Here is a 21,728-nt window from a genome sequence, read left to right as displayed (position 1 = left end):
TGTACACGAAAATACGAACTCTCTAGAGCCTCGTCTGGTGGCCGCCAGGTTTCGTATTTTCGTGTACAACGTTACCGGCTGATGCCGTTGGAATTGATTGTTAAAATATATTTTTTTACATCTTTGATTATTAAGCTTTGTACTTAAAGGTAGTTTTCTTTCGGCTCTTGCATTTCTCAAAGTTTGAGACCGATATTTTATGTATAAAAAAAGTTCGAATGTTCAAAAAATGTTGAGGTTCAGAAAAAAGATGAAATAATTTTCAGTGAAGTTCCTACCAAAATGCAGTACCTAAACGTACTTTATTGTACCCTAATAAATCTTCCAAAGTTTCAGCTCGATATTTTATTTACAAAAAAAGTTCTTAGGTTCAAAAAAACATTCAGTGAACCGAAAAAGTGAGGTCGGTAATATAGGTATTTAGCTGTGTCACATGCCCTTAATACAAAAAAATTGAATAAATTTCAAGTTCAAATCTTCAAAATTAAATAATTTTCGATCTTGGCGCTTGAAAGTTTCAAATTTAAATCTTAAAAATCGAATAATTTTCCATGTTCAATCTTAAAAATTAAACTACCAAAAAATGTATCATTTTTATTATAAACTATAAATTTTGAAGACTTCAATTTTAAACATTCAAATGTGGATTATATTCAATTATAAATCGTGAATATTAAAGAATTTCAAATCTTTCAAATTAAAGAATTTTTAATTTTAAGTCATCAAAATTGAATAAATTTTAAATTTCAATCTTTTTAATTAAATAAGTTTCCTTTTTAAATCTTCAAAATTTAATACTTCAAATCGTTAAAATTTAAGAAATGTATTGTAAATCATCAAAATTGAATAAAATTGAAATTTGAATCTTCAAAATTAAATAATTTTCCACGTTCGAGGTTAAAAATTAAACTATTCCAAAAATGTATCATTTTTATTATAAACATTAAATTTTGAAGACTTAATTTTTAATGTTAAAAATTGGAGAATTTGCAATTGTAAATTTTAAATATTAAAGAATTTCAAACCTTTAAAATTAAGGAATTTTTAATTTTAAATCATCCAAATTGAATAAATTTTAAATTTCAATCTTTTTAATTAAGTTTCATTTTCAAATCTTTAAAATTGAATAAATTGTAAATTTGTAAATATTCAAAATTGAAGAGTTTTAAATTGTCAGTCTTAAATAGTGAATAATTTTTAATTTTTAATCTTTAAAATTAATGTATTATTTATTTTAATTTAAAAAATTAATGTATTGAAGAAGAATAAAATTGAAGAATTTTCCATTGTGAATCATCAAAGTTGAATAAACGTCAAATTTAAATCTTCAAAATTAAATAATTTTAAACATTAAATATTGAAGACTTCAATTTTTAATATTCAAAATTGGAGAATTTGCAATTGTTAATTTTAAATATTAAAGAATTTCAAACCTTTAAAATTGAGGAATTTTTAATTGTAAATCATCAAAATTGTATAAATTTTAAATTTCAATCTTTTTAATCAAGTTTCATTTTGAAATCTTTAAAATTGAATAAGTTTCCAAATTTAATATTTCAATTCGTTAAAATTTAAGAAATGTCTATTGAAAATCATCGAAATTAAATAAATTAAAAATTCAAATCTACAAAATTGAATAATTTTCTATTTTAAACCTTGAAAATTGAAGTATTCCAAAAAAAAGTTTACATTTTTTATTATAAACATTAAATATTGAAGAAATTAATTGTAAATATTCAAAATTGAAGAGTTTTAAATTGTCAGGCTGAAATATTGAATAATTTAAAATTTTTAATCTTTAAAATTAATGTATTGTTTATTTTAATTAAAAAAATTAATGTATTCCAAAAATTTCATGAAAATTTAATTGTAAATCCTGTAAATTAAAAAATGTTCAATTGATAATGTTAAAATTAAAGAAATTCCAATCGTAAATTTTCAAAATTGAATAGTTTTCAAAGGCAAATCTTAAATATTGAATGATTAAAAATTTTTAATCTTTAAAATTGAAGAATTTTACATTGTAAATTATCAAAATGGAATAAATGTAAAATTTAAATCTTCAAAATGAAATAATTTTCCATTTTTAACCTTCAAAATTAAGGTATTACAAAAATGTATGGTTTTTAAAATTATAAACATTAAATATTGAAGTCTTCAGTTGTAAATAATAAAAAAATTTTATTTCAAATCGGTAAAATTGAAGAATTTTGTATTTTAAATCATCAACATTAAATAATTTTCCATTAAATCTTTAAAATTGAGCTATTCTAAAAAAAACATAAGAACCTGCATCATTTTCTATTATACACATTTAATATTTAAGAGTCTTCAATTGAAAATTGTTAAATTGAGAATTTTCAATTTTAAATCGTGAATGTTAAAGAATTTCGAAGCTTTAAAATGGAAGAATTTTTAATGTTTAATCAGCAAAGAATGAATACATTTTAAATTAATTAATTTTCTTTTTCAAATTTTCAAACTTGAATAAATTTATAACTTAAATTTTAGAAATTTAAAATCGTTAAAATTGAACTTTTTTTTATTGTTAATCATCAAAATTGAATAAATTTCAAATTTTAATTAACAAAATTAAATTGTTTTCGAATTTAAACCTTCAAAATTGAACTATTCCAAAAAAAATTGTTATTATAAGCATTAAATATTGAAGAGTTTTTAACTTCAAATATTCAAAATTGTTAAAATTCAAGAAATTTCAATTGCAAATCTTCAAAATTGAATAGTTTTCAAAGCTAAATCTTAAAAATTAAATAACTTATCATTTTAAACTGTAATCATTTCGAATTATTAAATCGGCAATCGTAAATCTTAAAAATTGAAGAATTTTGAATTACAAATGGTTAAAAGTTAATATTTTTTCACTTTAAATCTTCTAAAATTGGAAAAATTTCAAATTTAAATCTTTAAAATTAAATAATTTTCCATTTTAAATCTTTCAAATTGAACTATTCTAAAAAAAACAAGCATAAAAACGTGCATTATTTTCTATTATACACATTAAATATTTAACAGTTTTCAATTGTAAATATGCAAAATTGAAGAGTTTTACATTTTTAATCTTTAAAATTGATGAATTTTTTATTTTAATTAAAAAAAAAATATATATTGCAAAAATTTCATGAAAGTTTAATTGTAAATCCTGTAAATTAAAAAATTTTTAATTGATAACGTTAAAATTAAAGAAATTTCAATTGTAAATCTTCAAAATTGAATAGTTTTCAAAGCTAAATCTTAAAAATTAAATAACTTATAATGAATAATTTTCCATTTTTAATATTAAAAATTTTTAAAGTTTCAAGTAAAAATCTTTAAAATTAAATAACTTACATTTTAAATCTTCAAAATTGAACTATTTAAAAAAATGCGTCGTTATCTATCATTTTCAATGGTGAATCTTAAATATTGAATTATTAAAAATTTTCAATCGTTAAAATTGAAGAATTTTCCATTATAAATTATCAAAATTGAATAAATGTCAAATTTAAATCTTCAAAATTGAATAATTTTCCATTTTCAAGCTTCAAAATTAATCTATTCCAAAAAACGTATGATTTTTTAAATTATAAACATTAAATATTGAAGTGCCTTCAATTGTAAATAATAAAAATTCCAAATTTCAAGTAGTTGAAATTGAAGAATTTTTTATTGTAAATTTTAAAATTAAATAATTTTCCATTTTTAATCCTTAAAACTTAGCTATTCTTTAAAAAGCATAAAAACCTGCATCATTTTCTATTATACACATTTAATATTTAAGAGTCTTCAATTGAAATTTTGTTAAAATTGAAGAATTTTCAATTTTAAATCGTAAATATTAAAGAATTTCGAAGCTTTGAAATTGAAGAATTTTTAATCAGCAAAAAACGAATAGATTTTAAATTATAATCTTTTAAATTAATTAAATTTCGTTTTTAAATTTTCAAAATTTAATAGATTTATTATTTAAATATTCAAATTTCAAATCGATAAAAGTGAAGAATTTTTTATTTTAATTCATAAAAATTGAATAAATTTCAAATTTAAATTGACAAAATTAAATAATTTTCCATGTTAAATCTTGAAAGTTGAACTATTTCAAGAAAATGTCCACAATTACATCATTTTAAACTGTCAAGATTTTGAATTAATGAATCTTTAATGGTAAATTTTAAAAACAAAAATTTTAGTTGTTTGAATATTTAAAGTTGAACTATTACAAGAAAAACATTTAAAATTTCATTCTTTTTGAACTACAAACATCCTGAATTATTGAATTTTGATTTGTGAAATTAAAAAATGGAGGAATTTTTAATTATAAATTGTTACAACTGATGAATTTTCCATTGCAAATCGTTAAAATTAAAGAATTTTAAATTTTAAATTTTCAAAATTGAACTATGTAAAAAAATCCAAAATCACGTAATTTTAAAGGGTAAACATTTCGTATTAATAAATCTTCAATTGTGAGCCGTAAAGATTGAAGAATTTTAAATTTCAACCTTTAATATTTAAGAATTCTTAATTCTAAACCATTATAAAAAAACGTTCAAAATTGCATCGTTTAAAACTATTAATATTTGAGGACAATTTTTTTTCGTAATCATCAAAACATCATATTAAACTATTTTTTTTTTAATTTGGAATATTTAGAATTTAAAACCTTACTTTTGATCTTCAAAATCACAAAAAAAATAATAAAAATGTTTATTATTCATCTTTAAAATTGAAGATTTTTCAATAGAATGGACAAAGATGAAGAGCTTTGAATTTTTAATATTTAAAATTGTTTAAATTTACAATTCGAATTATGCAAGTTTTAAGTCTAATAATAAAAATTCTGTAATTTTGATACTTTATTTTTGAAATTTCTTCAATTTGGAAGATTTAGAATTAAAAATTTGACAGTTGATCTTTAAAATCGTCAAAAAATAACAAAATTTATTTATGCATCTTTAAAATTTTAAAGCTTGAAGGTAAAAAATGTTGTAATTTTGATGATTGACATTCTAAATTTTTATTTATACATCTTTAAAATTGAGGTGTCTTAAGTTGTAACTCTAAAATTGCAGAACTTTGAATTCTAAATCTTCAAAGTTGAGGATTTTTTAATTTTAACAATTTATAATTAAATATTGTGCCATTTTTAAGTTTTCCAATTTAAAAAAAAACGATATATTGAAATAAAATTTTACAGAAAACTGAAAGTCAATTAAACTTAAAGTTAATTTTAAATTGTATGAAGGTCGATGCAGCTACATTATTATTAATTTAAATTTATGATTATTAATTTTAATTTATAATAATTAATTTAATAATTAGACAATGCAAATAAGAAACGTTTAATACAAAAAAATGGTCGCCAATATACAAAAATAAAAATCTCTTTCCAGTTTTGATATTTTTCCTCATTTTCAAAACAGATCTTACGATCGGCGAGGCAGTAACAGTACACTCTACACTAGTATGGAGAGTTTAAGTCGAATGGACAGTCTTGCAATGCCGCCACCTCGTGCACCTTCACCTCTTTTAAATAGAAACACATGTCCATCTCCAGAGAGTCCCTGGGCCTCTCATAAAACGTACGTTTAAAAAAAATATATTTCAGTCATTACAGTGTCACCTATTCACCTTTTGCCACCTATTTTCAATGTTGTCACCTTTTGTCACCTATTTTAGGAATTTGTCACCTTTTTCTCCTATTTCGGGATTTCTCATCTTTTGTCACCTATTTTCAATTTTGTCAGCTATTTTAAGAATTTGTCACCTTTTTCTCCTGTTTTGGGATTTCTCATCTTTTGTCACCTATTTTCAATTTTGTCACCTTTTGTCAACTATTTTAGGCATTTGTCACCTATTTTAGGAATTTGTCACCTTTTTCTCCTATTTTGAGATTTCTTATTTTTTGTCACCTATTTCAGGAATTTGTCACCTTTTTCACCTATTTTAGGATTTCTCATATTTTGTCACCTATTTTCAATTTTATCACCTTTTGTCACCTATTTTAGGAATTTGTCACCTTTTTCTCCAATTTTGGGATTTCTCATCTTTTGTCACCTATTTTCAATTTTGTCACCTATTTTCAATTTTGTCACCTATTTTAGGAATTTGTCACCTTTTTCTCCTATTTTGTCACCTATTTTAAATTTTGTCACCTTTTGTCAACTATTTTAGGCATTTGTTACCTATTTTAGGAATTTGTCACCTTTTTCTCCTATTTTGGGATTTCTTATCTTTTGTCACCCATTTCAGGAATTTGTCACCTTTTTCACCTATTTTAGGATTTCTCATATTTTGTCACCTATTTTCAATTTTATCACCTTTTGTCACCTATTTTAGGAATTTGTCACCTTTTTCTCCAATTTTGGGATTTCTCATCTTTTGTCACCTATTTTCAATTTTGTCACCTATTTTCAATTTTGTCACCTATTTTCAATTTTGTCACCTATTTTAGGAATTTGTCACCTTTTTCTCCTATTTTGTCATCTATTTTCAATTTTGTCACTTTTTGTCGACTATTTTAGGCATTTGTCACCTATTTTAGGAATTAGTCACCTTTTTCTCCTATTTTGGGATTTCTTATCTTTTGTCACCTATTTCAGGAATTTGTCACCTTTTTCACCTATTTTAGGATTTCTCATATTTTGTCACCTATTTTCAATTTTATCACCTTTTGTCACCTATTTTAAGAATTTGTCACCTTTTTCTCCAATTTTGGGATTTCTCATCTTTTGTCACCTATTTTAAATTTTATCACCTTTTGTCAACTATTTTAGGCATTTGTCACCTTTTTCTCCTATTTTGGGATTTCTTATCTTTTGTCACCCATTTCAGGAATTTGTCACCTGTTTCACCTATTTTAGGATTTCTCATATTTTGTCACCTGTTTTCAATTTTATCACCTTTTGTCACCTATTTTAGGAATTTGTCACCTTTTTCTCCAATTTTGGGATTTCTCATATTTTGTCACCTATTTCCAATTTTGTCACCTTTTGTCACCTATTTTAGGAATGTGTCACCTTTTCCTCCTATTTTGGAATTTCTCATCTTTTGTCACCTACTTTAGGAATTTGTCAACTTTTTCTCCTATTTTGGGATTTCTCATATTTTGTCACCTATTTTCAATTTTATCACCTATCTTCAATTTTGTCACCTATTTTCAATTTTGTCACCTATTGTAACCTATTTTAAGAATTTTTCACCTTTTTCATCTATTTTGGGATTTCTCATATTTTGTCACCTTTTTTCAGTTGAAAAAGTACAATTTTATTTAAAATTAAAACTTGCACACCAAATGCAGTTTTTATTACACTTTCCTAATCGACGGATTTTGAACCAAATGATCGAATTTTCAAACAAAAAAGATTAAACTTCAACCAGGAAGAGTTGCATTTTGAAAAATAATGTTAAATTTTTTATTTAAAAAGATGAATATTTTACAAACCAGTTTCATTTTGAAACAAGGAAGACGAATTTTCAACTAAAAAATATGACTTTTCTAACAAATGAGGATTTTACACCAAAAGGATTGATTTTCTATTCAAAAATAAAAGTGTTTAATAAATCAGTTGAAATTTTGATAAAAAAGATTACTTTTTAAGAAAATAGTTGAATTTAGATTAATTATAAAATAAAAATAATTAGCTTTCAATCAATAAGGATCAACTTTGAACCAAAGAAGATGGCTTTTTAACAAAACAGTTGAATTTTCAACCAAATTCAGATTAATTCTGAAAAAGAAATATAATACTTTTTTTGTTTGTTTTGTTTTATTTTCAACAAAAAGAACTCAATTTTCAATAAAATAAATAGACTTTCAAACAATTTGTAGAATTTTGAATTAAACACAAAAAATAAAAGAGTAGACTTTTCCATAAAAATCATTAACTTTCAAATATAAAAGGTGAATTTTCAACAAAAAAATATGAATTTTCTATAAAAGTATAAATTTTGGACCAAAAGCGATGACTTTCAAAATAATCGTTGAATTTTCACAAAAAATATATTTTCTAAGTAAAAGAGATTATTTATCAAACAAAAATACAATAATAGACTTTTTTGAACCCAAAAAATTATTCATTAAAAATTCCACTCCTTGGTTGAAAGTTGAACGAATTTTTTTAAATTAAAATTTTTTTTCGTTGAAGATTTATAATTTTAGTTGAAAGTTCGTTTTTTTTGTGGTTAGAAAATCAATTTAAAAATTCTTTTTGTTGTTAACAAGTTTTTTTTAAACTAAAAATTAAAATATTTTGATAAAAAAATCAACTTATTAATTGTAAATTAACTTTTTTGATGCTATTTCGTGTTCTTGTTTTTAAAATTAAAGTGTTTGATAGAGAATTAGGCTTTTTGGCTTGAAAATTCAATAAATTGGTATAAAATTAAACTGTTTTGTAGAAAATTTTTTTTTTGTTTTTATTGAAAATTCATTCGCAATGAAAATTTTTCTACTCCATTTTTGGTTAAAAATTCAACATTCTGGTTAAAAAATGATGTTTTTTTGTTGAAATTTCAGTCATGTTGAAAATATATACTGGTTGGTCTAATCTAACTGTTTTTTATTTTTTATGAATGTTTTGTAGTGGAAATAGCAACTATAACATTTTTTGATAAACATTAATCTTTTTTGTTGAAAATAGAACAATTTGCTTAACATTATTTTTAAATCTTGACTGAAAATTTCTTCTTGGTAGAAAATTCACTTTTTGGTAGAAATTTCATCTCTTTTCGGTTAAAAATGCAACTTCTTAATTAAAGATTTATCTATTTTGGTGGGGGATTAAAAATGCAGACTATTCATCTTTTTTGTTTGAAAAATCAACAATTTGGTAACGGATTTAACTATGTTGTAAACAATTACTGATATTAATTAATATACACAAAGAAAAAAAGGAATTTTCAATTTAGAGGGAGGGAATCCGGAGAAAAGAATGTCAAGCTTCTCCTTTCAGTTGATAGATGGCGCCTTCGGTCATTCTTTTCTGCGGATTCACTCCCCAAAATTACACTCTTAAATTAATTATGCTTATTTTACAGGCAAAGAACTAATCAGGGCAATGCACATTCTCATAAAATGAATCAGGTTTCTAATCCTAGTCCACCGAAAAGTGACATTTTCAATTCAGTGTCTGACAAAACGGAACAAATTTTGGTAAGTTATATATATATATTTTTTTTTCTTTTTTATCAGGAAAAATTCTTTGCCAGTGAATATTTTTAATCGGGGAATTATCAGGGATTTAAAAAAAATGGGAAAAGACAGGAAATTTCTCTTAAAAGCAATTTGATTTTAAACCAAAAATGGAATAGTTGAATGTGCAGATTAAGAATTTAATTTTCAACCAAAGATATGGATCTTGAGACAAAAAAAGGGACTTTTTTTTAACAAAGTAATTACATTTTCAACCAAGAAGTTGAATTATCAACCTTAAAGATGAATTTTTAATGTTAAAATATGATGGTTGGTATTTAAAGCAAGAAAATTCTTTATTCCTAAATCGAAAACAGTTGTATTTTTAATGAAAAAAAATGGAATTCTTAATAAGAAGTTTGATTTTCTACTAAAAAAAAAAACGAATTTTCAAGAAAATGCATGAATTTTCATCCAAATTGTAAATTTTAACTGAAAAAGATTAATTTTTCACCGAAAATGAAACAAATATTCAGTTTTTAACAAAAGAGTTACATTTTCTAACAAAAAAGGTAAATTTTCTATAAAAAAAATGATTTTTCAACCAAATATATGAATTTTCAAATAAAAAAGAACAATTTTAAACCAAAAATTGAATATTTAAATTTTCAATCAAAATATATGAAATCATAAACAAAAAATGTTGCTAAGATTTCAACAAATAATTTTTTTTTCAATCAAAAGAAGTTGCATTTTTAACCGAAAAAAAGAAATTTCGACTAAGAAGTTACATTTTCTAAAAAAAAAAAAACAAAAAAAAAAACAAATTTTCATCAAAATACATGAATTTTCATCCAAATAGTTGAATTTTCAAATAAAAAATAATATAGTTAAACTTGCAGTTGAGAAATCTGATTTTCAGCAAAAAAAAAGACAAATAATCAACAAAAGAGTTACATTTTCAATAAAAAAAATAATTCTGAAATAAAAATGTAATAATTATTTAATATTTTAACTAAGAAATTGTTTTTTATTTTTATGAAAATCACTTATTTAATTTTTGGCTAAAGATTAAACTTTTTTAGTTTAGAATTTAACTATCGGTTGAAAATTAATCTTTTTTTTTTTATTTGAAAGTTTAACTATTTAGATGAAAATTCGTCTTTTTATAATTGAAAATCGAATTTATTAAATCTAAATTTAGAAAATTAATTTTTGTTAATAACTGAAAATTTATCTCTGTCATTTTCTGTTAAGAATTTATCCTTTTTAGTTGAAAATTTTACTATCTTTATCAAAATTCATGCATTTGGTTGAAAATTCGCTTTTTCGTCAAAAAAAACTTCTTGATAGAAATTTCATCTTTTCGGTTAAAAATACAACTAATTTTGATTTTAAAAAAATTTTTTTGTATTACATTTATACATTTTTGCTTGACAAATCATATTTTTTGTTTGAAAATTTAACCCTTTTCTTGAAAATTCATGTATTTTGTTGAAAATTCGTTCTTTTCTAGAAAATTAAACTTCTTGGTAGAAATTTCGTTTTTTGAGTTAACAATATAAGTAAATTTGATACAAATAAAAAACAATTTCTTGGTTAAAATATTAGAAAATTTTTACATGTTTTTTTTGACAATTCATATTTTTTTTGTTTCACAATTTAACCCTTTTCTTGAAAATATGGAGGAAAATTCATGTATTTTGTTGAAAATTCGTTTTTCGACAAAAAATTAAACTTCTGAGCAGAAATGTCATGTTTTGGGTTACAAATATACGTGGTTTTGATAAAAACCAAAAGCAATTTCTCGGTTAAAATATTAGAAGAATGATTTTCAGTTATTAACCAAATTCATTTTTAACAAAAAAAAAAAAAAAAAAAAAAAAAGAACGGTTTCTTAAACAAATAGTAAAATTTTAAAGAGATAAATTTTTAACCGAAAGGATAAATATTTAACTGGGATATTTGCATTTTTAAGCGAAAAGAAGAATTTTTAAACAAGAAAATTAACTTTAAATGAAAAAGATAATTTTCTATAAAATTTTGGATTTTTTAATAAAATACGTGAAGTTTTAATGAAATAGTTGAATTTTTAATTAAAAAATACAAATTTTCATCCAAATTGTTAAATTCTGAACTGTAAAAGATAAATTTTTTCAAGAAAGAAGATTAATTTCTACAAAAAAAAATTCAGTTAAAAAAATAATCCTATTTTTTAACGAAAAAACATCAAAGGAAAAAAACAATTTTTTAAAGAAACAGTTCATTCTTCAACGAAAAAATAAAATTTTAATTAAAATGATGAATCTTCAACCAAAAAAAAATTAATTTTTAACAAGCATTTAACTTTCAAACAAAAATTTTATTCCCGACTAAACGGTGAATTTTCAACTAAAATGATAAATTTTTAACCTGACATAAAGTTTGATTAATTTTCTATTGAATACAAATTTTTAACAGAATACATGAATTTTCATGAAACTAGTTCAATACTTAACTAAAAAAAAATAATTTTTAACCGAAAATGGAGCACTTAAATTTGCACTTACTAGCAAAATTAATTCTCTAAAAATAACTAAATTTTGCATAATATACATAAATTTACATTTGAGTAATTTAATTTTAACCTAAAAAAGATTAATCTCAAATTAAAAATAAAATAATAATGAACTTTGCAGTTGATAAAATTTGTTTTTTAATGAAAAAAGAGAAAATTTTAACAAATTTTAAATTAAATTTTCAACCAAAAGATGATCGATTTTCAGTTATTAAGAAAATTAATTTTTAAGAAACAAAAAATAAATGAACAAGAAAACGGTTTATCAAACAAAAGAGTTAAATTTTCAACAAAAAATGATAAATTTTTAACCAGACATGAAATTTGATTAATTTTCTTCCGAATAAAATTTTTTGTCAACAGAATACATACATGTTTATTTAAATAGTTCAATACTTAAATAAAAAGATAAATTTTCAACCAAAAATGAAAGAGTTCGATTTTCACAGACTAGCAAAATCAATTTTCTAACAAAAAATAAATCTTTAATAATATAAATAAATTTACATCTAAATAATTGAATTTTCAACCAAAAGAAGATCGATTTTCAATGATTAAGAAAATAAATTTAAAAAAAAAGATTTATCAAATAAATATTTAAATTTTCAGCAAAAGAGATGAATTTTCGATTAAAATGATAAATTTTTAACCAAATGCTTGAAATTTGATTAATTTTCTAACGAATACGAAATTTTTCAATAGAAAACATCAATTTTTATTCAAATAGTTCAATACTTAAATAAAAAAATAATTATTCAACCGAAAATGAAACACTTACATTTTTACTTACTAGCAAAATTAATTTTTTTTTTTTAATTATTTATTCAATTTCCACCTAAAAAAGATTAATCTCAAACCAAAAAAGAAATTATTAACTTTGCAATTGATAAAATTTAATTTTCAATAAAAAAACCGACATTTTTAACCATTTTTAAATTGAATTTTCAACCAAAAGAAGATCGATTTTCAATTATTAAGAAATTAAATTAAAAAAAAAAGATTTATCAAACAAATATTTAAATTTTCAGCAAAAGAGATGAATTTTCAACTAAAATGATACATTTTTAACTAAAGACTTGAAATTTAAAAGATTTTCTATGAAAAATGAATTATTAAAAAAATACAAGAATTTTCAACTAGAAGAAGATTAATTTTTTGCCAGAAAACGATTTTTCAACAAAATACATGAATTTCCATCTAAATAGTTTAATTTTCAACTAAAAAAGATTAATTTTCAATGGTTAAAGGACGCAGCTAAATTTGCAGTTAACAAAAATTGTTTTATTACCAAAAAACGAATTTTTAATAATACACATAAATTTAAATCTAAATAGTTGAATTTTGAACTAAAAACGTGTAATATGAAATCATAAATGAAATAATTCTAGATGTCAGTTGAAAAAATTTAATTTTCAATAAAAAGAGACGAATTTTTATCAAATTTTAAGCTTAATTTTTTCCCCGAAATTGAAATATCTGAATTTTCAGTTACTAGCCAAATTAATTAAATTTTTTGTTACAAATAAGCCACCGTCAGCCCTCTGAAAAATAAAAAAAATAAAAATTAACGAATTTAAATAAAAAATGGTCTCATTCGATTTATAAAAGATTCTATATAATATTGCAGAATTAGAATTTTGGTTTTTGAATATAAAGATCCAGGGAAAAGTTACAGAATTAGCTATAATAATTTCTAAAATTATTGAACTCGTTAAAAAGGTTTTTTTACATTCTTAATATTTGAAAAAAAATGTTACTCTTGATTTTATAATTATTTATGTTTTTATTTATTAGATAAAATTTGATTTTTAATGAAGAATGATTTTCAGTCATTAACCAAATTTATTTTTAACAAAAAAAAAAAAAACGGTTTCTTAAACAAATAGTAAAATTTTTAACCGAAATGATAAATATTTAACTGGAATATTTGCATTTTTAAGCGAAAAGAAGAATTTTTAAACAAGAAAATTAACTTTAAATGAAAAAGATAATTTTCTATAGAAATTTTCATCCAAATTTTTAAATTCTGAACTATAAAAGATCATTTTTTAACTACAATAGTCAAAAAATAGTTTAATTTTTAAATGAAAAAAATCAATTTTTTCAATAAAGAAGATTAATTTCTACACAAAAAAAATTTCAGTTAAAAAAATAATAATATTTTTTAACGAAAAAGCATCAAAAGAAAAAAACAATTTTTTAATGAAACAGTTTTTATATCCCTGTATAATCCTTTATAAAGGGTATACAATTATAAAAAAAGAATTATATATTATATAAAAGAAGACCAATTTTCAGTTATTAAAAAAATTAATTTAAAGAAAAAAAAGATGTATCAAACAAAATGTTTGATTTTTAAATATTTTTTAAAAATATTAAAACCTTGATTTCTAGGACTGGGGAGAAGAAGTTGAATTGAATGAGAGACTCGAGGCGGAACAACTGAGTCGCAGTTCTTCTGTTCTAAGTTTACGAGAAAATACGAACACTTCTGATAATCCGCCACTCGCAGGAGGAAGTAACGGCCGAAGTCGAAACATTAAAAGAAAGAAAAATCGGAAACGAGGCGGTGATCGGTAAGTTTTTTTTTTTTTTTTAATCAAATTTTCACAGGAATTTAATTCTGATCGAAGCAAAATTCAAGTTTTCAACTCCATTTTTTGAATGAAATGGGAATTTTCAAACAGAATTATAAATCGGATTTAGAAAAAAGGAATTAAAAAAAAATCAATTTTGCAATTTTATTCGAAAAGAAGAATTTTCAAACAAGATTAACTTTCAAAGAAAAAGATAATTATCTACTCAAAAAATTCCTCTTTTTTTGTAACAGAATAGGGGAATTTTTTAAAAAAATAGTTGAATTTTCAATTAAAAAAAGACAAATTTTGAAAAATCAATTTTTAACTAAAAATGGAACAGTTAAATTTCAAGTTGAAGAAATTTATGTTAAAACAAATTGATGAGTTTTCTATTAAAATGATAGAAATCTTCAACTGAAATACTTGAATTTTATGCCAGAAGGAAGAACTTTCAACAAAGAAGATTATTTTTTTACCCAAAAAGACAAATCTTCAACTAAAATAAATTTAAACCAAAAAACTTTTGCATTTTCAAATAAAGTGATGAAGTTTTAATTGAAATGATGAACCTTCAACTGGAATAGTTCAATTTAAAATTTAAAAATAAGGAAATTACAAACGACAATGAATTATCTTTATCTAGAATTACTGAATTTTTAATAAAAATATATAATTTTCGCAACCAAAAATTAAATAGTTAGTTTTTTAGTTAAAAAATTATTGTGCAACCATAGAGATGATTTTTCAACTAAAATTATGGAATATTCAATTGGAATAGTTACGTTTTCAGTAATAAAAATTAATTTTCAGCTAAAGAAAAAACGAATTTTCAACCAGAAAGATGAGTTTTCAATTTCCTTTTTTTTGGTATAAAATTAAATTTCTTGCTTCAAAATTCATCTTTATATTAGAAAATTATTATTTTTTAATTGATTTTTTTAAACTGAAAATTGAACCATTCCACTTTTTATTATCAATTTTTTTCTTTAATGAAAATTCAACTATTTGTTTGAAAATTCATGAATTTGATAAAAATTTGTCATTCTTGGTTGAGAAATAACATTTTTTGTTGAAAATTTAAACTGTTTAAAAATTCATGTAATTTATGAAAAATCTGCCTTTCTTGGTAGAAAAATAATCTTTTTGCTAGAAATTTTTTTTTTTTTTTCGGTTAAAACTTGTTTTTTTTTTGTTAAAATTAATTATTTTAACTGAAATTTTACATATTAATTTGATTGTAAATTAGTCATTTTCAGTTAAAAATATAATTTATTATTTAAGACTTGAGAAATGCTTCTTATATGACGTTCGAAAATTCATTTTTTTTTTAATGATAATAATTTAACTGCTTTCGATAGAAAGTTAATTATGCTCGTTAAAGATTCATCTTTTCAGTTAAAAATTTTTGCTTTTTTGTTTTGTTGAAAATTAGTTTATTTTTTATTTTTACTGAAAATTTAACCATTCCAGGTTTGATTGTAAACTTATCCTTGAAGTTGAAAGTTTATTTATTCTTTTGTAAATTCACGTATTTTGTTAGAAATTTGTCTTTCTTGGTAGAAAACTTTTTTTTTGCTTAAAAATTAATCTTTTTGGATGACATTTTTGTTTTAATTAATGTTTTTTACTGAAAATTTACATATTCCAGATTTGATTGTCAATTTATTTTTTTAATTTGAAAATCAATGTATTTCGTAAAAACATTTGGCTTTTAGTTGAAAATTAATTTCTTTGGTTTTAAATTTAACTATTTTTGCAAAAATGCTTGTTTTCATTTTAATTCTAATTGTAATTGTAAGGCTTATTTTGATTGTAAATTGTTTTAATTCTAATTAAAACTCCAGGCATTTGATTAAAAATTTGTCTTTTTCAGTATGAAGGTATTCTTGCTTGAAAATTTATGTTTTTGATGAAATTTCTTTTTTTTTTTTTTTTGTCAAAACTAATTTTTTAAACCAAAAATTTAACTATTTCACGTTTCATTGTGATTAAGTTGACTTTTTAAATAAAAAAAAGGATGCACAACGAAAAATCAACTTTTTGGATTAAAAACTTATTTTTTCTTTGTTTTTTTTTTTCGTTGAAATTTATTATCTTTTTTAACTGAAAGTATAACTATAATTTCAGTAAAATATTCTATAACTTTAGTTAATAATCCATTTCTTTGGCTAAATATTAATTTTTTTACTAAAAATTAAATTATTTAATTTTTAGTTGAAAAATAATATTTTTTAGTTGAAAATTCGTCTTTTTTAGTTGAAACTAATCTTCTTTGTTGAGAAAATTTATCTTTTTAGTGAGAATTCAACTATTTCGTTGCAAATTAATTTTTTTGCATTTAAAAATTCGATTGTTTAAAAATGTATGCCATATTTTTTTGGTGGAAAATAAAACTTTATGGTAGAAAATTCATCTTTTCGGTTAAAAAATCAACAATTTTGATAAAAATTTGTCTTTTTTAATTGAAAAGTCAACAATTTCGTTAAAAATTCACATATTTGGTTAAAAAATGGATTTTTTCTTCGCAGTAATTTATCTTTTTCTTTGCAAATTAAGCTTCTTTTTTAAAAAATAATTTTTTTCAGATTAAAAATGCAAGTGTTCCAATTAAATTTTTATCATTTTAGTTGAAAATTTATCTTTTAGATTGGAAAAGAAATTATTTGGTTGAGTGTTTTTTCTTGGTTCAAGATTAATCGTTTTAATTAAAAGTTTATTTCTTTGGTTGAAAAATGAGTTTTTTGATTAAAAACTTGTTTTTTCTATCAACGAAAATTATTTTTTTATGCCGAAAAAAAAACTATTTTGTTGAAAATGTGTTTCTTTTTTTTATTGAACATTGTTTTGTTTTTCAAACTGAAAATGTAAATATTATTCTAATTAAATATTTTATAATATCAGACAAAATTTCATCTCTGGTTAAATAAACGTTTTTTTAGTAAAAATTAAATTATTCAATTTTTAGTTGAAAAATGATTTTTCTTTAGTTGAGAAATCGTCTTTTTTTATGAAAGTTTTGTTGAAAATTGATTTCTTTAACTGAAAATGTAATAATTTGAATGAAAATTTGTCTTTTTGAATTGGAAATTCAACTATTTCTTTGAAAATTCACGTATTTTGTGAAAATATTGATTTTTAATAATTGAAAATTATTTTTTTATTTTAAATTTAATCTTCTTGATTAAATATACATCTTTGTGGTTAATAACTCAATTATTCCAGTGCAATATTTATCATTTTAGTTGCAAATTCTTCGTTTAGATTGGAAGCCAAATTATTTGGTTGAAAGTTGAACTCTTTTGTTAAAAATTAATTTTTTCTTGGTTCAAGATTAATCGTTTTAATAAAAAATTCATTTCTTTGGGTGAAAAATGAGCAGTTCGATTGGAAATTACAAAAATTAATATAGAAATTTTCTTTCTCTTTAAACTACTTTAAAAAGTGTAGAATTTAAATAAAATGGAAATTGATTTTAAGGATTCCTGGTGAAATTTGAAAATGAATTCAATTTAATTTAAATTATTTTTCTTTAAAAATACCGATTTCAGGTTTAAACAAACCAAAATAACCTTTAATTATTGTTTAGATTCAAGATTCAGATTAAAATTCTTTAATGAAAATACTAATTGACAGGGAATAGATGAGAATATTTTTAGAGTTAATTTACAAAATTAAAAATTTAAGATGTAAAAACGATTTAATTAAAAAATTTTTCATAAAACGCCATCTTGTTTCCATTTTTTCCTCTATCTAAATAGAAAAAAAATTAATCAATTTCAAATGATAGGAGCGGCACGCGAGATAATTTGCAAGAGACTAGTCGTGAACGGCAGAATAATCAGCAAAACAGAGAAAATGATAGCTATAACAATAATCAGAAGAACAACGCTAGTAACAGCAATAGAAGATTTGATAATAGAAGACGTAGTACAATTCAGCGCAGTCGAGAATCGAGTAAGGAGAGAAGTCACCGAAGTCGTAATCGTGACGATTTTTATAGAAATAGGTAAGTTTGGCAATTTACAGTTTATTTGTGGGAATATAGGACTTTGACAAAGTAGGAACCTGAAAAATAGTGCCCTGAAAATAGAAGGTACCTGAAAAAGGAGGAATCTAAAAAAAAGTAGGACCCTGAAAAAAGTAGGGTCCTTTAAAAAGTAGGACCCTGAAGAATGTGGGACCATCAATAAAGGAGGAACCTAAAAAATGTAGGTAACTGAAAAACTAGGAGCCTGGAAACAGTAGGAACTTAAAGAAAGAGGACAGTGAAAAAAGGAGAAATCTAAGAAATGCAGGACCCTGAAAAAAGTAGGTACCGGAAAAATAGTACCCTGAAAAAAGTAGGAACATGAAGAAGGAGACTCTTGCAAAATTTATGACCCTGAAAAATAGGAACCTGAAAAATAGTATCTTGAAAAAAGTAGGAACCTGAAAAAAGGAGGTATCTAAAAATAAAGTAGGACCCTGATTAATGTGGGACCCTCAATAAAGGAGCAACCTGAAAAATGTAGGGACCTGAAAAAGTGGGAGCCTGAAAACAGTAAGAACCTAAAGAAAGAGGACCGTGAATAAAGTAGGTACCAGAAAGAAGAGGAATTTAATAAATATAGGACCCTGAAAAAAGTAGGAACCGGAAAAATAGTACCCTGAAAAAAGTAGGAACCTGAAAAAGGAGGCATCTGAAAATTGTTGAACCCTGAAAAAAGTAGGAACCTGCAAAAAGGAGAATCTTAAAAAGGGTAGGACCCTGAAAAATTATTAACCAGAAAGAATAGGGAAACTGAAAAAAGTAGAAACCTGAAAAAAGGAGGAATCTGACAAATGTTGAACCCTGAAAAAATTAGGGTCCTGAAAATGGTAGGTACTTCTAAAATGTAGGACCCTGAAAAAATTAGGAACCTGAAAAAAGTAGGACCCTCAAAAATAGGGCACTGAAAAAGTAGGAACCTGAAAAAAGGAGGAATCTACAAAATCTAGGCTCTTGAAAAAAGTAGGGCCATGAAAAATGTAGGACCCTGAAAAGAGTCTTACCCTGTAAAATAGTACCCTGAAAAAAGTACGAACCCGAAAAAAGTACGAACCCGAAAAAAGGAGAATCTTGATAAATTTAGGACCTTGAAAAATAGTTACCTGAAAAAAGTAGGAACCTGAAAAATAAGGTACTGAAGAAGTAGGAACCTGAAAAGGGGAGGTATCTAAAAAGTGTAGGCTCTTGAAAAATGTAGGGCCATGAAAAGTGTAGGACCCTGAAAAACGTTTGACCCTGTAAAATTTTACCCTGAAAAAAGTACAAACCCGAAAAAAGGAGAATCATGAAAAATTTAGAACCTTGAAAAATAGGAACCTGAAAAAGTAGGACCTTGAAAAATAGGAACCAAAAAAAAGTAGGAACCTGAAAATAGGGCACTGAAAAAAGTAGAACCCTGAAAAAATAGGAACCTGAAAAAAGGAGGAATCTAAAAAATGTAGGCTCTTGAAAAAAGTAGGGCCATTACAAATGTAGGACCCTGAAAAAATTGTACCCTGAAAAAAGTAGGAACCCGAAAAAAGTAGGACCCTGAAAAATAGGAACCTAAAAAATCTAGAAACTTGAAAAAAGTAGGACCCTGAAAAATATGGAAACCTGAAAAAAGTAGGATCCTGAAAAATAGAAACCTGAAAAAAGTAGGAACCTGAAAAAGGAGACATCTAGCGAATATTGAAGCCTGAAAAATGCAGGACTCTGAAAAAAGATGATCTTGAAAAAGGTAGGAATCTGAAAAATGCAGGACCCTGAAAAAAGTAAGAACCTGAAAAAAGGTGACCCCGAAAAAATAGGAAATTGAAAAAGGGAGGAATCTGACAAATATAGGATCATAAAAAAAGTGGGAACCTGAAAAATGTAGGTGCCAGAAAAAAGTATGACTGCAAAATAGTACCCTGAAAAAAGTAGGAACCTGAAAAAGGAAAATCTTCAAAAATGTAGGACCCTGACAAAATAGGACCCTGTAAAATGTAGAACCCTGAAAAAAGATGAAAGTAGGAACCTGAAAGAAGTAGGAACCTGAAAAATAGGTCACTGAAAAAGTAGGAACCTGAAAAAAGAAGAATATTCAAAAATGTAGGACCCTGAAAAAAGGAGGAACCTGAAAAAAGGAGGAATCTAAAAAATGTATGCTCTTTAAAAAAGTTGGGCCCTGAAAAATGTAGAACCCTGACAAAAGTAGGAACCTGCAAAAAGAGGACCCCCCAAAAAAGTAAAAACTTGAAAAAAGCAGGAATCAGACACATTTAGGGCCCTGAAAATGGGAGCAACCAGAAAAAAGTAGGAACCTGTCAAATTTAGGACCCTGAAAAAGAGGAAGCTGAACAAAGTTTGACCCTCTAAAGTAGTACCCTGAAAAAAGGAGAATTTTGACAAATTTACGACCCTGAAAAAAGGAGGAATCTAAAAAAAGTATGACCCTGAAAAAAGTAGGAACCTGAAAAATAGGGCACTGAAAAAAGTAGAAACTTGAAAAAAGGAGGAATCTGAAAAATGTAGGACCCTGAAAAATTTTTCCCTTTCTTATTCTTGAATGAAGAAAAAAGACACGTATTTTTCTATGTCACTCTGATATGAAAAATTTTTAAATAATAATTGTTTTAAAATTTTTTGCAAAAAGATGATTAAAAAACTGAATTTTTAATCAGTATATGTGGACTTTAAAGTAAACCATATTGCACTATTTTTATTTATGGTTCAATTTTTGTAATTAAAAAATTGGACAGATTACGAAACATTTGAAAAAGAACCGATTTTTTGGGTCGACAGATAAAAAAATCGACATTTCAAAAATTCTTCATATCAGATTAAAATTTAAAAAAAATAAATAAAAAATACGTGTCATTTTTCTTCCATTCAAGAAGGGGGGAAAATTGTTTATAACAACAAAAAATTTGTTGTAAATCTGGCATGGAATGATCCATATATTAATTTTAAAAAAAAACACAAATTGAATGATGCAGAATATTAGATCAACCCCCGGATGAAAATTGGAGATCGGGTCGAAGAGCTTCAGTCTGTGATTCCGATGATGGCCGAAGAACGCCTAATTTATCGTCACATTCCACCAGTTCTCTGGCGACAAATTCATTGGCTCCTCGAGCCTCTCCTCCAGCTTACAGCAATGCCCAGCCACCGGGAGTTCTTGTTCTGCCGGACACAAATACTTTTCAGCCGGGAAGTACACCGCCCAGACAACAATCTCATCAGCAGCAGAGAACACTTTTCGATCCGAACAATCCGAATAGGCCGATCATTGTCGTTTCACCAGGAAGTCGAGCAGCCCCGAAAGTCAGGTGAGAATCAATTTTCATATCTTAATCATTTTCAGGATTGATACGAGGGTAGTTCAACAAGTCCTTAGAATGAAGTATAAAAACAATTTTTTTTGGGTAATTTTTTTTTTATTTTTCAACATAATCTCCTTGGAGCTCTATA

At 23.8% G+C, this 21,728-nt stretch overlaps 1 protein-coding gene across 4 annotated transcripts in view; it reads left to right on the top strand.

Moving 5' to 3' along the window:
• The window catches only part of LOC117167463 (telomerase-binding protein EST1A), a 356,887-nt gene that overhangs the window by 35,453 nt on the left and 299,706 nt on the right, over positions 1-21,728 (top strand). For all 4 annotated transcript variants that reach the window (XM_033352451.1, XM_033352433.1, XM_033352441.1 and 1 more), the window contains 5 exons: positions 5,421-5,579; positions 9,037-9,151; positions 14,082-14,263; positions 18,054-18,272; positions 21,254-21,586. In XM_033352451.1, the coding sequence (XP_033208342.1) occupies positions 5,421-5,579; positions 9,037-9,151; positions 14,082-14,263; positions 18,054-18,272; positions 21,254-21,586 (1,008 nt within the window). The remainder of the gene's footprint in view (positions 1-5,420; positions 5,580-9,036; positions 9,152-14,081; positions 14,264-18,053; positions 18,273-21,253; positions 21,587-21,728) is intronic.

This window comes from Belonocnema kinseyi, chromosome 1, assembly GCF_010883055.1.
Source record: "Belonocnema kinseyi isolate 2016_QV_RU_SX_M_011 chromosome 1, B_treatae_v1, whole genome shotgun sequence".
NCBI lineage: Eukaryota > Metazoa > Arthropoda > Insecta > Hymenoptera > Cynipidae > Belonocnema > Belonocnema kinseyi.
This window is presented reverse-complemented; position numbering and strand designations above follow the sequence as displayed.